The 15000-nt window shown below is 39.3% G+C and overlaps 1 protein-coding gene across 1 annotated transcript in view; it reads right to left on the bottom strand.

Annotated features, from left to right (window-relative positions):
• angpt1 (angiopoietin 1) overlaps window positions 1-15000 on the bottom strand; it is a 130914-nt gene that overhangs the window by 32175 nt on the left and 83739 nt on the right. The window contains 3 exon segments of the mRNA XM_067425630.1: window positions 620-786; window positions 8163-8264; window positions 9446-9573. Of these exon segments, the coding sequence (XP_067281731.1) occupies window positions 620-786; window positions 8163-8264; window positions 9446-9573 (397 nt within the window).

Genomic DNA, 15000 nt, shown 5'->3' with positions numbered 1-15000 from the left:
CACTCACTCACTCACTCACACACTCACACACTCTCACTCACTCACTCACTCACACACTCTCACTCACTCACACACTCTCACTCACTCACTCACTCACTCACTCACACACTCTCACTCACTCACTCACTCACTCACTCACTCACTCACTCACTCACACACTCTCACTCACTCACTCACTCACTCACTCACTCACTCACTCACTCACTCACTCACTCACTCACTCACTCACTCACACACTCACTCACTCACTCACTCACTCACTCACTCACTCACTCACTCACTCACTCACTCACACACTCACTCACTCACTCACACTCTCACTCACTCACTCACTCACTCACTCACTCACTCACTCACTCACACACTCTCACTCACTCACTCACTCACTCACTCACTCACTCACTCACTCACTCACTCACTCACTCACTCACACTCACTCACTCACTCACTCACTCACTCACTCACTCACTCGCGTAAGATCTTTTACATAAATACAACTTTTAATGCATTGACAAGATGTGTTACTGTGTGTGTGAGTGTGTGTGTCTATGTATGTAAATATATATACTGTATACAGTATTCAAATAATGCAAGATAGATGAAGCAGAGCAGAAAGTACCTGTAATTGTGTTTTTCGCTGTCGATGTGGAAGCTGTCGTACTGAGAGAAGGCCTGGTGTCCGTCCCAGTCGGTCAGCTCCACACGGAGGCCGTACTGCCTCTGATTGGTCAGAATGTGCACAAACTCATTTCCCAGCCATTGCTCGGCCGACACACTCCCAAAGCCCTGGAAGAGAGAGCGGACCGCGGGTCAGTTTAACCAGAGCCTCGGGTCACGGGAGGCCTTGGACCAGGCAGTGGGAAAGAAAATCCTGTCCAAGATATCTCAAGCCTAATAGAATCAACACAGGGATGGAATTCCACAATTCATCATTTTCTGAAGATAATAATTACAAAATACCCCAAGATTTTTGACACGTGAGGGTATCAATAACCACTGGTCCGTTTCAGAGCGTGAATGTTTAACGGCTGCGTCAGATCTGGAAACGCTCTGCAAAAAATGCTCTTCTTACTCAGTATTTTTCTCTTGTTTCTAGTCCAGACATCTAAAGATTCTTAAAACAAGAAGTATTTACTAGACAAGCAAAAGTAATTGTCTTGTTTTGGGGAAAAATAACTCAAAATGAAGAGAGTTTTTGCTTAAAATAAGATTGTTTTACTCACCCCACTGGCAGATTATTTATCTTATTTTACTTGTCTAGTAAATGTTTCTTAATGTAATATTTTTTAGAAATTTTGACTAGAAACAAGACAAAAATACTAAGTAAGAAAAGCATTTTTGCAGTGTGCTGAGAGAAAACACTGTACGTTATAACATGACATTTACAGAATTAATTCATTATTTTCTGTGTGTAATGCCAATGAAAAATGCAGAGCTGTGTGTGTAGCGGTGTGTGTAGCATATAATTAAACATGCAGTGCATGACTTGAGTCTAGATGAGAAGCAGTATGTTCTCGTGTAATGTCTATGCACACAAACACACAGACCTAAAAAAGTTTTTGTACTTTAAAAAAATATTTTGGACAAGTTTCCATGTGTGTAATGGATCCACTGAGCTCTAAACAGCTGGAGAAAGCTTCTGAAACATGTCATAATGCAGCGCAGGTGCTGACAGTAATAATTACAGTCAGCCAAACAGATCCAATACGGATCTTTAATGAGGAACATCTGTAATTAGTGCAGCGTTCTCTGCGTTCCTCTGCAGCTAAAGCAACTCATCCGCAGTGAAGGCCACGGACGCATTTAACACACACACACGCCGTCACGTGTTATTGAACACAGCATTTCATTTGTTTTGACAAATTACCTTTAATAACAAAATTAAAAGGATTAATAAATAACATTGAATAAAAGGACAGAATAATAAATAAATAAATAAATAAACAAATAAATAACTATCACGAGCGCTGGTTGGAATATATTTTATATATATTATTATTTTTCCAGTTAATTTTTTTATTACATAAATTAGATCAAACAAACAAATTAATGTTTTTTTTTTTTACATTAACGTAATAAAAATCACAAGTGTTAGTCAGATTTTAACACGTTTACCACCACATATTCATGGTTATTTATGGTATGAATAACATTTATTTTCCCATAACATTTTTGACAAAGGAAAAATTATTTTATATATATATATATATATATATATATATATATATATATATATATATATATATATATACACACACATATATATATACACACACACACACACACATATATATATATATATATATATATATATATATATATATATATATATATATATATATATATATATATATATATATATATATATATATATATATATACACACACACACATATATATATATAATATTGAAAATTAGTGTCACATATTAATAAACCCTGCATGGTATGAATTCTGTTGTATGCAATGTTTTCTAACAAACAAACAAACAAACAAACAAACAAACAAACAAACAAACAAACAAACAAACAAACAAACAAACAAACAAACAAACAAACAAATATTCCAATGAAGGTAATATAAATCACAAATAAATCACAGAATTTTAACCTTCACATATTAATGATTATTTATTTATTATTCATGGTATGAATTTTCCCAATAGATTTTTAAAAAAGGAAATATTATAATATTTTAAAAAATGTAATGAAAAAATTTATATAAATAGGGGAAGATGAAAATATTATATAAATATATTTTTTGCTATTCAGGTTTAATTAATTTTTATTTCAGTTTTAGTGATTTATTTCCAGCTTTATTGAAATGAGCAGAAGTGTTTTTAATAGTTATTGATAATAACCCTGGTTTATATGCCTCCAGCACGAGAAGTGCTGATGATGATGCGACTCATATTGCGTCCCAGCCCTTCTCCTCGCTTATTAATTTCTGGCTCATGGGAGCAGGTGATTGATGAGCAGTAAATATGAGACGCTTTTCTCTCCTCGATCTGAACCTCCTGAAACCTGCTGCTGGTTTTCCCTGAAGCCTGGTCTTTCTCGGCACAAGAGCGTTTCACACACACACACAAACCGCACCATTCCTCACAGCAACACAATGAGCAATGCAGAGGAGCGCTTGATGTGTTATCCTCTCAAACAGAGTGTGTGTGTGTGTGTTTGTGTGGGTGTGTGTGGGGGGTTCTCTTCAACACAACATCAGCGTCTCAACAACTCTCCCAGTTGCTATGCTCCTGAACGGCAGATTAACGCTGCCAAAACCTGGGAACAATTCTTTCCATATATCCTCAATATCTGATTCCATTCTGATGAAGAGTTTCTCCCACCTTCCTTTGGGAAAGCCATTGGAGAAAGAGAAATAAAAGCGTTGATTGAGCTGATAGCGACTGGCTGGAGCGAGGAGAGGTGAAGATTTTACAATATTTCATTTGATCCAAACCAGGGAATAAAGCACTACAGATAAAAGATGTAGAGAGGAATGCAATGGCTAATAATCAGATCCACTGCTGATGGTATCGCTCCAGGTCAAAGATGAGTACACATCCTCTGACACACTGCAAAAAACACTTTTCTTACTTAGTATTTTTGTCTGGTTTCTAGTCAATATTTCTAAAAAAATCTTTTTACTAGACAAGTAAAAATTATTGTCTTGTTTTGGGGAAAAATAATTTAAAAGAGTTTTTGCTTAAAATAAGATAAATAATCTGCCAATGGGGTGAGTAAAATAACCTTGTTTTAAGATTATTCTGCTCACCCCATTGGCAGATTATTTATCTTATTTTAACCCTTGTATGGTGTTCGGGTCTGTTGGACCCGTTTTCATTTTTTATCAAAAGAAAAATATGATTAATTATTTTTTCAAACTCATTTGAAAAAATGAGACTCATTGGCCTTGGCTCATTTTCTGTGAGGAATATTTATCAGAACACATTTTCAATGGCCACACACTGTTCACCCCCCTACACACTTATATTACACACAGGATGTCCGGGTCCACTTGACCTGGGCTAATAAAAGTGTGGGAATTGTAGGTCCTGTGTACCTTTACTTCTCCTCCTGTCAGGGCTGCTGTTAGTGTGTGTGTGTGTGTTCATGTATATGGTTTATGAGGACACAAATGTGTATAATGACATGAGTATTACAACGTAAACATGGTTTATGATGATATCTGTGTCCTCACACTAAAACATACTAAATAGTGTTTTTTTTTATTCCAAAAATGCCAAGTTTTCTGTGATTTGTAGGTTTATGGGTATGGTTAGTGTAGGGGGATAGGTTATGTTTGTACATTAGAAAAAACATTATGCCTATGGAAAGTAACCATATACCACATATTCGTGTGTGTGTGTGTGTGTGTGTGTGTGTGTGTGTGTGTGTGTGTGTGTGTGTGCGTGAGAGAGTGCAAGAGTGAGTTTTGTTTCTACCCCTGCCGTTCCCACACAAGGTAGCAATTCTTAAATGTGATCTAACAAATGTAAAGAGAAAATAATAACCATATATGCTGTTTATATTGCTTGTAGTTGGGATGAAGTAAACATCAGTATTTTAACATAACATTTTAGTATGAGTTGAATTAAAAACCCAAAAATGCAGTGGGTCCACCAGACTCACGAACACTGGCTGAGTAACACAAATATGAACACCACACACGGGTTAAACAACACGCCTGTGGGTTAAGCAAAGACTCTCTTCATTGTGAGTTATTTTTCCCCAAAATAAGACAATTACTTTTGCTTGTCTAGTAAATACTTCTTGTTTTAAGAATTTTTAGATGTTTGGACTAGAAACAAGACAAAAATACTAAGTAAGAAAAAGTGTTTTTTCAGTGTGGAATTTTACCATTTAATCTCTATTTCCTTTAAAAATCAGTTTTGCATTTGATACACAAAATACTTCCTCTCAGCACCTTAAGGAGAACATAATTTTGTCCACTATGGACCTATGTGTAACTTTTTTCACTGATGCACAAGGGTTGCAAAAGGGGTCAATGTGAGTGTTTACCATATTTGAAACTTATATAGACAAACATTAGCCTAGAAATCTAGACGCACCCTAGCGGGAGCAAATCTAATCTGCCCGTGAGTGTCGTCTAGGCACTCTCAATACCCGTCTGAGCTGTAATCGCCTAACTCTTGCCGGGCCAATCACATCGTGTATAGAGTCGGTGGGCGGGGCCATAATGATGACAGCCGAGTTGCGTTTGTGTGCTTCTAGTAAACACAGAAACTGGCGAACGGCGGCGGTCTTTCGAATCAGCTTTGACCGCGACTCTGGAAGACTTGAGTTAAGCTTTTCTCTGAGAAAAGAACAAAGAACGGCACTGAAGTCATTCTGAAGAAGGGAAGATGTGTTCAGAGTTTAGCCGACCGGATACGGTGAATGTTAAATCTGTCAGCGAGCTCTGCTTCACCTTCGTTGCTCTGGTTGGTGTAGCGCTGTCCAATCGTGTGCAGAGGGAGTTTGACAGACAGCCGTTTATCCGCCCCTCAGATTGAGCCGTCAATGGTGAGTTTCCAGACCAAACATCTTGATGTGGGTCAGGCTAAGACAAACATGTCATCTTTGAACTGATTAAACATGCAGACATTAGCTTAGCATCATAGACTCCTCTAAATAAGAGGGTGCGCAAATACGACCACATCACTCCCATTCTAAAATCACTCCACTGGCTTCCTGTGTCGTTCAGGATCGAGTACAAGATCTCTCTCCTTACGCACCAGTGCATCCATGGTGATGCTCCCTCCTAGCCTGACAAGCCTGACCCACATCAAGATGTTTGGTCTGGAAACTCACCATAGACGGCTCAATCTGAGGGGCGGATAAATGGCTGTCTGTCAAACTCCCTCTGCACGCGATAGGATAGCGCTACACCAACCAGAGCAACGAAGGTGAAGCAGAGCTCGTTGAAAGATTAAACAGTCGCCGTATCCGGTCGGCTAAACTCTGAACACATCTTCCCTTCTTCAGAATGACTTCAGTGCCGTTCTTTGTTCTTTTCTCAGAGAAAAGCTTAACTCAAGTCTTCCAGAGTCGCGGTCAAAGCTGATTCGAAAGACCGCCGCCGTTCGCCAGTTTCTGTGTTTACTAGAAGCACGCAAACGCAACTCGGCCGTCATTATGGCCCCGCCCACCGACTCTATACACGATGTGATTGGGCCGTCCAGATTTTGAGGAACACAGCTCAGACGGGTATTGAGAGTGCCTAGACGACACTTGCGGGCAAATTAAATTTGCTGCCGCTAGGGTGCGTCTAGATTTCTAGGCTAGCTCCCTCCTATCTTAAGGAACTCCTCACCACACAAACAGCCACTCGTAACCTCCGCTCTGTTTCGCTGTATCGCCTTTAAACTCCCACAGCCAATCTCCGTACTATGGGAGATCAGGCCTTCTGCTCTTCAGCCCCCAGTCTGTGGAATGCTCTCCCTGACCACCTGCGGACTCCACAGACTATAGATGCTTTTAAGCGTGGTCTTAAAACCCACTTTTTTAGCAGAGCTTTTAATTGACTTGTTACTTCTTTATTTTATTTTTCAGTTTTATTTATTTTATTTTATTAATTTACTTATTAATTTATTGTTTTTAATTCTGTAGCACTTTGAGATTTTGTTTAATATAAAGTGCATTATAAATAAAATGTATTATTATTATTATTATTATTATTATTATTATTATTATTAAATAAAATGACATGGCGGGGTCTTAAAATAGCAAATAAGTGTTCATTTTGTGAGCAATGGTGCGAAATAGACCAATGAACAGTATACATCATTAATTACTTTTGCTTGTCAAGTAAATTCTTCTTGTTTTAAGTATTTTTAGATTTTTAAACAAGACAAAAATACTAAATAAGAAATGCCTTTTTTGCAGTGTAAAACAGCGGTCAGTGTGTGTTATATTCAGGGCAGGTCAGTTTATTCTTTCGCTACTTTTTTTATTTTCCTGAGCGTTGAGAATGCTGCTATTCTTAACTCACTCTGAGCAAGCAAAGGAATGAGTGGATCTTTCTGTCCTAAACTGGATCTTTGGAAAAAGCATATTTGAGTATTTTTGCATTTGCTTCGGTTCTCAAGTCTAGAGATGCTAATTTATTTTGCATTTGTTTATGTTATCTATCTTAGCTATCTGGTGAGAGAGCATGTCAGAAAGTTCTGCAATCATTCAAATAAAATAAAATAAATAATTAAAATAAAATGTCATCAAATAAAAAATTAATAAATAAATAAAATGAAATTTAATAAAATACAAATAATAATAATAAACAAATTAATTAAATTAAATTAAATATTGCAGCTAACTTTGTGATAACTTTTACTTCTATGTTAAAAAAAATAAAATCTGTAAACTTAAGGGAAAACAAAAATAATACAATAATAAAAAAAAATTAAATAAAAGAAATAAATAAAATAAAAAAATGCAGCTTAAGTTGTGATCACCAAAGGCAAAATGCAAATAAATAATAATAATAATAATAATAATAATAATAATAATAATAATAATAATAATAATAATAATAATAATAATAATAATTAATAATAAAAAATACAAAATAAAATAATGCAGCTAATGTTGTGATTACTTTTACAGTTTAAAAAAATCTGTAAACTAAAGGAAAATCGTAATAAAATCGTCTAAATAAAAAAATATAAAATGAGATTTAATAAAATAAAATAAAAAATAAAATAAAAATTAAAAATGAATAAAATAAAATGAATGCAGCGGAGGTTTTGATTTCTTTCACATCTACTTAAAATAAAATGAAAAAAGCAGTTAAACCGTGTATGGAAGCGGTTCTGCAGTGTGTGTTCTTGACCTACAGATGTAAACTAATGGACCAGTTCCCGTGTGGGACGGAACAGCACTGGCGTCCCACTTTACCTACGACTTCTGGCTTGTGTGATGCTTATTTTTTCCAATAAAGAATTACACCGACTATAACAATGACCGTATGCGTCATTCTCAAGGCGAGGGAGAATCCCGTCATCTGTTTCCTGCGCTGCCATGGTTATCCCTCGCTCTTTAAGAGTTAATCAGACACAGATGAACAGAAGATATATGGCAGATATACACGGCTCTAAAGAGAGAGAGATGCAGATCATGTCCACCGAGTCACCCAGAGGTTAGTGGAAGGATTCCGGCAATACACACCATTTTATACTCTTTCCATGTCCTCTGGAAGTCCACGCTACCATCTACACGTCTTTGGATGACGGTCCAGCCTCCGCCCGCAGACTCCATGTTGCAGTACACCTGTTCGGAGATGGACACACACACACACACACACATCAATGCCACGAACCGTTCATCTCGACCCCCTTATAACAACACCAGAGATCCACATTAGCTCAGCGAGTTCTCCAAACGGAGATTAGCGGAGAGGTCGAGGATCAAAGCTGTGGAGCACAGAGGGACACCTGGCTGTAATCCGGCGCGCACACACACACACACACACACACACACACACACACACACACACACACACACACACACACACACACACACACACACACACACACACAAACAAGCCTGGTTGCAATTAATCCAGTCTCACCAGCTGGAGCAACAGCGAAACCAGATATTCAGGGGCAGGTTTATACAGCCTTTACACACACACACACACACACACACGCACACGCGCACACGCACACTCACTGTAAAAGGTTAAACATGTGCACTTTTACCTCACCGGACCCTTGAAGAGCTCTTATAATGTGTGTGAATTATCCCTCGCTATTATATGTGGAGGATACGTCTGTTCTGAGAGCAGGAAAAGAATGATGAATAAAAATTATGCAAAAATTATTCAAATAATACAAAAAAAGAGACTGAAGTGCAAATAATAAAGTATTAAATCAAATAAAATCAATCAATCAATAAAAATATAATAAAATCAAATAAATGCAAAACAAATAATGTGAAATAATAATAAATTATACAAACATCAATAAAATGTATTACATAAATAAACAATATGAAATAAAATATTAAAATTAAAATAAAAATAAAAAAATAAAATTTTATTCATCATTCTTTTCCTGCTCTCAGAACAGACGTATCCTCCACATATAATAGCGAGGGATAATTCACACACATTATAAGAGCTCTTCAAGGGTCCGGTGAGGAGGTTTTTAATTGTAGTGTCTGTTCCCTAACTCAGTCACAGTAATCCAGTAGCGGCGGCTGTGGGAGTGGCCTCACAGGGCAGTGAAGCATTCTGGGAATTGTAGTCTTTCATCCCCATGAGACAAAAATACATTTTCTGTCTTTTCTCAGTCTAGAAGGCACCAAATTCAAAAATAATTTCACATTTCTACTGCATTAATGACCCAGTTTAAATACAGATTCAGATCTTCCCAGCGCTGGGAAGTCGGATCCAGCAACGGTTTATGACTATTATGTGAGCACAGCTGATCTGAAAACAGAAGTCCTACCTTCCTGGTCTCTTGTGGGCTAATGTTGATCAAGTAAACTCCATTCTTCTGGAATCCCGCTTGGTAGAGGTCGGCACAGTCCCGAAACTTCCTCTCCTCGTCCGCTTGCTTTGTGCTGTTTGGCATCACTGAAAAAAAACACACGCACACGCACACGCACACGCGCACACGCACACGCACACGCACACACACACACACACACACACACACACACACACAAATAAAAGAGTTTACAAACACTTTCTCGCTCATATTCAGCCAGAACATGACCTCTGTGATATTTGAATAAACTCATCAAAACCTGACAAGTGACAGCTATTTGTCAAAGGCAAATTTTATTTTATTTTATTTTATTATCCATTTTATTTTATTATCCATTTCATTTTATTTGATTTAATAATTTTTTTATTTCTTTTCTCTTATTTTGTTTTTTATTTTATTTTTTAATTGTATTATATTTAATTTAATTTATTTTATTTTTATATTTTATTATTTATTTTATTTATAATCTTATCTATTTCATTTTATTTTATTTAATACATTGTTTCTTTCTTTTCTCTTATTTTAAAATTTTATTTTTTAATTGTATTATATTTAATTTATTTTATTTTTTATATTTTATTTTATAATCATTTATTTTACTTTATTTTATTTAAATACAATTTATTTTATTTGATCTTATTTTGCTTTACTTTATGTTATTATTTTTTTCCATTTTTTTATATTTTATTTTATAATAATTATTTTACGTATTTTATTTTATTTAAATGTATTTTATTCCATTTTTTTTGCATATACTGTATATGTATAGAAGAGTCTTCTTTATGAGTGATTGACAGCGAGTATACAGTATTTATTTCTTCATCTTCTGTCAGCATGTGTATAATACCAGAAAATATCCCTGTTGTAAAATATTGCACGCTGTGGAATACATTTTTTAAACAAAGCTTGATCTCTCTTCAAAACCTTTAAAAAACAAACCCTGAGTTAATGGAATAAACAACACACGGCAAACTCAAAATACTGTATCAGTTTTCATGCAATATTTCCAATCTGGCTACAACTATTGCAAGCAAATGAATGTTTATAGAGCTATCTATAGAGAATAAAACTGGACAGCGAGTACATTGGTGTGTTATCAACCTAATGTTCTTCAGTGACTGACGTGTGTGTGTCTGTGTGCATGCGTGTGTGTGAGCATGTTTTTGTGACATATGAGGACTCAAATGTGTATAATGCCATGGGTATGACACAGGTATTACAGGAGAGGGTGAAATATGAGGACATTACCCATGGCCCCACTTTACAAAAGGCTTATAAATCACACAGGAGGAGTTTTTATGAGAAAGTAAAAATACAGAATGTTTCCTGTGATGGGTAGGGTTAGGGTGTGCATGTGTGTGTGTGTGTGTGTGTGTGTGTGTGTGTGTGTGTGTGAGAGAGAGAGAGTGTGAAAGTGTTTTAATCAAAGCGCTGATCTCTCGTGCTCCAACAGCTGCGTCTCTGTCCATCTGCACACAATTACACCGCCTATATTTTGAAAGTCTGCGGACAAAATACTACAAGCTATAAATTTCAAGTTCCTGTTATAACAAGTGGTTTATATTTACCCACGGTGTCCTAGTTATATAGAAGGACATTCCTCCCCTTTTCTCCCTCCGCATCTCAGTTTTCACACTACTGTTGTTTCTGTCTGAGGAGAGGAGATGTCACTGCTAAGAGGGACGTGTCAGGCCTGTTTAGGCAGAACTTTGATCCCTGTTACGGGACGGGCAACCCTTCATTCAGGGATGTTATTCCTGCCGCTTCGGGACAGGATTGAGTGTCAGTGACAAGGGCGTCTCGCTGTGCCAGACTGGTGGAGATGTGGGGAGAGAGAGAGAGGGGGAGAGAGAGAGAGAGAGAGAGAGAGAGAGAGAGAGAGAGAGAGAGAGAGAGAGAGAGAGAGAGAGAGAGAGAGAGAGAGAGAGAGAGAGAGAGAGAGAGAGAGAGAGAGAGAGAGAGAGATCTGGGGCCATTCTGGGAGTTTAATATTAGCCCCAAATATAGTTTGTATACCATGTTCTACTAGCCTGGATGACAGCCGAACTCAGAAACTGACCAATGAGATCATCAGGGCGGGCTTTAGACGATGACGGACAGATGATCAACAGAAACTGACCAATGAGATCATCAGGTCGGGCTTTAGACGATGACGGACAGATGATCAACAGAAACTGACCAATGAGATCATTAGGGCGGGCTTTAGCCGATGACAGACAGATGATCAACAGAAACTGACCAATGAGATCATCAGGGCGGGCTTTAGACGATGACGGACAGATGATCAACAGAAACTGACCAATGAGATCATCAGGGCGGGCTTTAGCCGATGAAGGACAGATGATCGACAGAAACTGACCAATGAGATCATCAGGGCGGGCTTTAGACGATGACGGACAGATGATCAACAGAAACTGACCAATGAGATCATCAGGGCGGGCTTTAGCCGATGAAGGACAGATGATCAACAGAAACTGACCAATGAGATCATCAGGACGGGCTTTAGCCGATGAAGGACAGATGATCAACAGAAACTGACCAATGAGATCATCAGGGCGGGCTTTAGACGATGAAGGACAGATGATCAACGGTAACTGACCAATGATATAATCAGGGCGGGCTTTAGCCGATGACGGACAGATGATCAACAGAAACCGACCAATGAGATCATCAGGGCGGGCTTTAGATGATGACGGACAGATGATCAACAGTAACTGACCAATGAGATCATCAGGGCGGGCTTTAGACGATGAAGGACAGATGATCAACAGTAATTGACCAATGAGATCATCAGAGCGGGCTTTAGCCGATGACGGACAGATGATCAACAGAAACTGACCAATGAGATCATCAGGGCGGGCTTTAGCCGACGATGGACAGATGATCAACAGTAATTGACCAATGAGATCATCAGGGCGGGCTTTAGCCGATGACGGACAGATGATCAACAGAAACTGACCAATGAGATCATCAGGGCGGGCTTTAGCCGATGAAGGACAGATGATCAACAGTAATTGACCAATGAGATCATCAGGTCGGGCTTTAGACGATGACGGACAGATGATCAACAGAAACTGACCAATGAGATCATTAGGGCGGGCTTTAGCCGATGACAGACAGATGATCAACAGAAACTGACCAATGAGATCATCAGGGCGGGCTTTAGCCGATGACGGACAGATGATCAACAGAAACTGACCAATGAGATCATCAGGGCGGGCTTTAGCCGATGAAGGACAGATGATCAACAGTAATTGACCAATGAGATCATCAGGGCGGGCTTTAGCCGATCACGGACAGATGACCAATAGTAACTGACCAATGAGATCATCGGGGCGGGCTTTAGCCGATGACGGACAGATGATCAACAGAAACTGACCAATGAGATCATCAGGGCGGGCTTTAGCCGATCACGGACAGATGATCAACAGTAACTGACCTATGAGATCATCAGGGCGGGCTTTAGCCGATGAAGGACAGATGATCAACAGTAATTGACCAATGAGATCATCAGGGAGGGCTTTAGCCGATCACGGACAGATGATCAACAGTAACTGACCTATGAGATCATCAGGGCGGGCTTTAGCCGATGAAGGACAGATGATCAACAGTAATTGACCAATGAGATCATCAGGGCGGGCTTTAGCCGATGACGGACAGATGATCAACAGTAACTGACCAATGAGATCATCAGGGCGGGCTTTAGCCGATGACGGACAGATGATCAACAGAAACTGACCAATGAGATCATCAGGGCGGGCTTTAGCCGATGAAGGACAGATGATCAACAGTAATTGACCAATGAGATCATCAGGGCGGGCTTTAGCCGATCACGGACAGATGATCAACAGTAACTGACCAATGAGATCATCAGGGCGGGCTTTAGCCGATGAAGGACAGATGATCAACAGTAATTGACCAATGAGATCATCAGGGAGGGCTTTAGCCGATCACGGACAGATGATCAACAGTAACTGACCTATGAGATCATCAGGGCGGGCTTTAGCCGATGAAGGACAGATGATCAACAGTAATTGACCAATGAGATCATCAGGGCGGGCTTTAGCCGATGACGGACAGATGATCAACAGAAACTGACCAATGAGATCATCAGGGCGGGCTTTAGCCGATGACGGACAGATGATCAACAGAAACTGACCAATGAGATCATCAGGGCGGGCTTTAGCCGACGATGGACAGATGATCAACAGTAATTGACCAATGAGATCATCAGGGCGGGCTTTAGCCGATGACGGACAGATGATCAACAGAAACTGACCAATGAGATCATCAGGGCGGGCTTTAGCCGATGAAGGACAGATGATCAACAGTAACTGACCTATGAGATCATCAGGGCGGGCTTTAGACGATGACGGACAGATGATCAACAGAAACTGACCAATGAGATCATCAGGGCGGGCTTTAGACGATGACGGACAGATGATCAACAGTAACTGACCAATGAGATCATCAGGGCGGGCTTTAGCCGATGACGGACAGATGATCAACAGTAACTGACCAATGAGATCATCAGGGCGGACTTTAGCCGATGAAGGACAGATGATCAACAGTAATTGACCAATGAGATCATCAGGGCGGGCTTTAGCCGATCACGGACAGATGATCAACAGAAACTGACCAATGAGATCATCAGGGCGGGCTTTAGCCGATGACGGACAGATGATCAACAGAAACTGACCAATGAGATCATCAGGGCGGGCTTTAGCCGATGACGGACAGATGATCAACAGAAACTGACCAATGAGATCATCAGGGCGGGCTTTAGCCGATGAAGGACAGATGATCAACAGTAATTGACCAATGAGATCATCAGGGCGGGCTTTAGCCGATCACGGACAGATGATCAACAGAAACTGACCAATGAGATCATCAGGGCGGGCTTTAGACGATGACGGACAGATGATCAACAGAAACTGACCAATGAGATCATCAGGGCGGGCTTTAGCCGATGACGGACAGATGATCAACAGAAACTGACCAATGAGATCATCAGGGCGGGCTTTAGACGATGACGGACAGATGATCAACAGAAACTGACCAATGAGATCATCAGGGCGGGCTTTAGCCGATGACGGACAGATGATCAACAGAAACTGACCAATGAGATCATCAGGGCGGGCTTTAGCCGATCACGGACAGATGATCAACAGTAACGTAATCATCACGTCATCAAAGGGGCTTGGATTATATTTGTTCAAATCCTAAACGGAGAGCTTGTTTGTATCTGCATCACCTTCACTATTTCTCTCAGAAATGATGATCATGTTGGGTAAGTACTCTGTGTATCCTTACATTATTTTTTTAACAACACCGGCAAAGATCGTTTATTCCAGCGCACGTGCAGACAGGGTTGCCAAGTTTTTACAACAAAACCGCACTAGCCCAAAACAAGCCCAAAAGCTCTTGAAAAATGGCATTTGGGAGGTAAAATGTGTGTTATTTTGGCAAGGTTGCCTGCTAAAATTCGCATTCCTTGGTCTATATATCCAGGT

This window comes from Pseudorasbora parva, chromosome 19 (assembly GCF_024679245.1).
Source record: "Pseudorasbora parva isolate DD20220531a chromosome 19, ASM2467924v1, whole genome shotgun sequence".
Classification (NCBI taxonomy): Eukaryota; Metazoa; Chordata; class Actinopteri; order Cypriniformes; family Gobionidae; genus Pseudorasbora; species Pseudorasbora parva.
The sequence above is the reverse complement of the archived record's forward strand: the minus strand, read 5'-3'. Positions and strand labels throughout refer to the sequence as shown.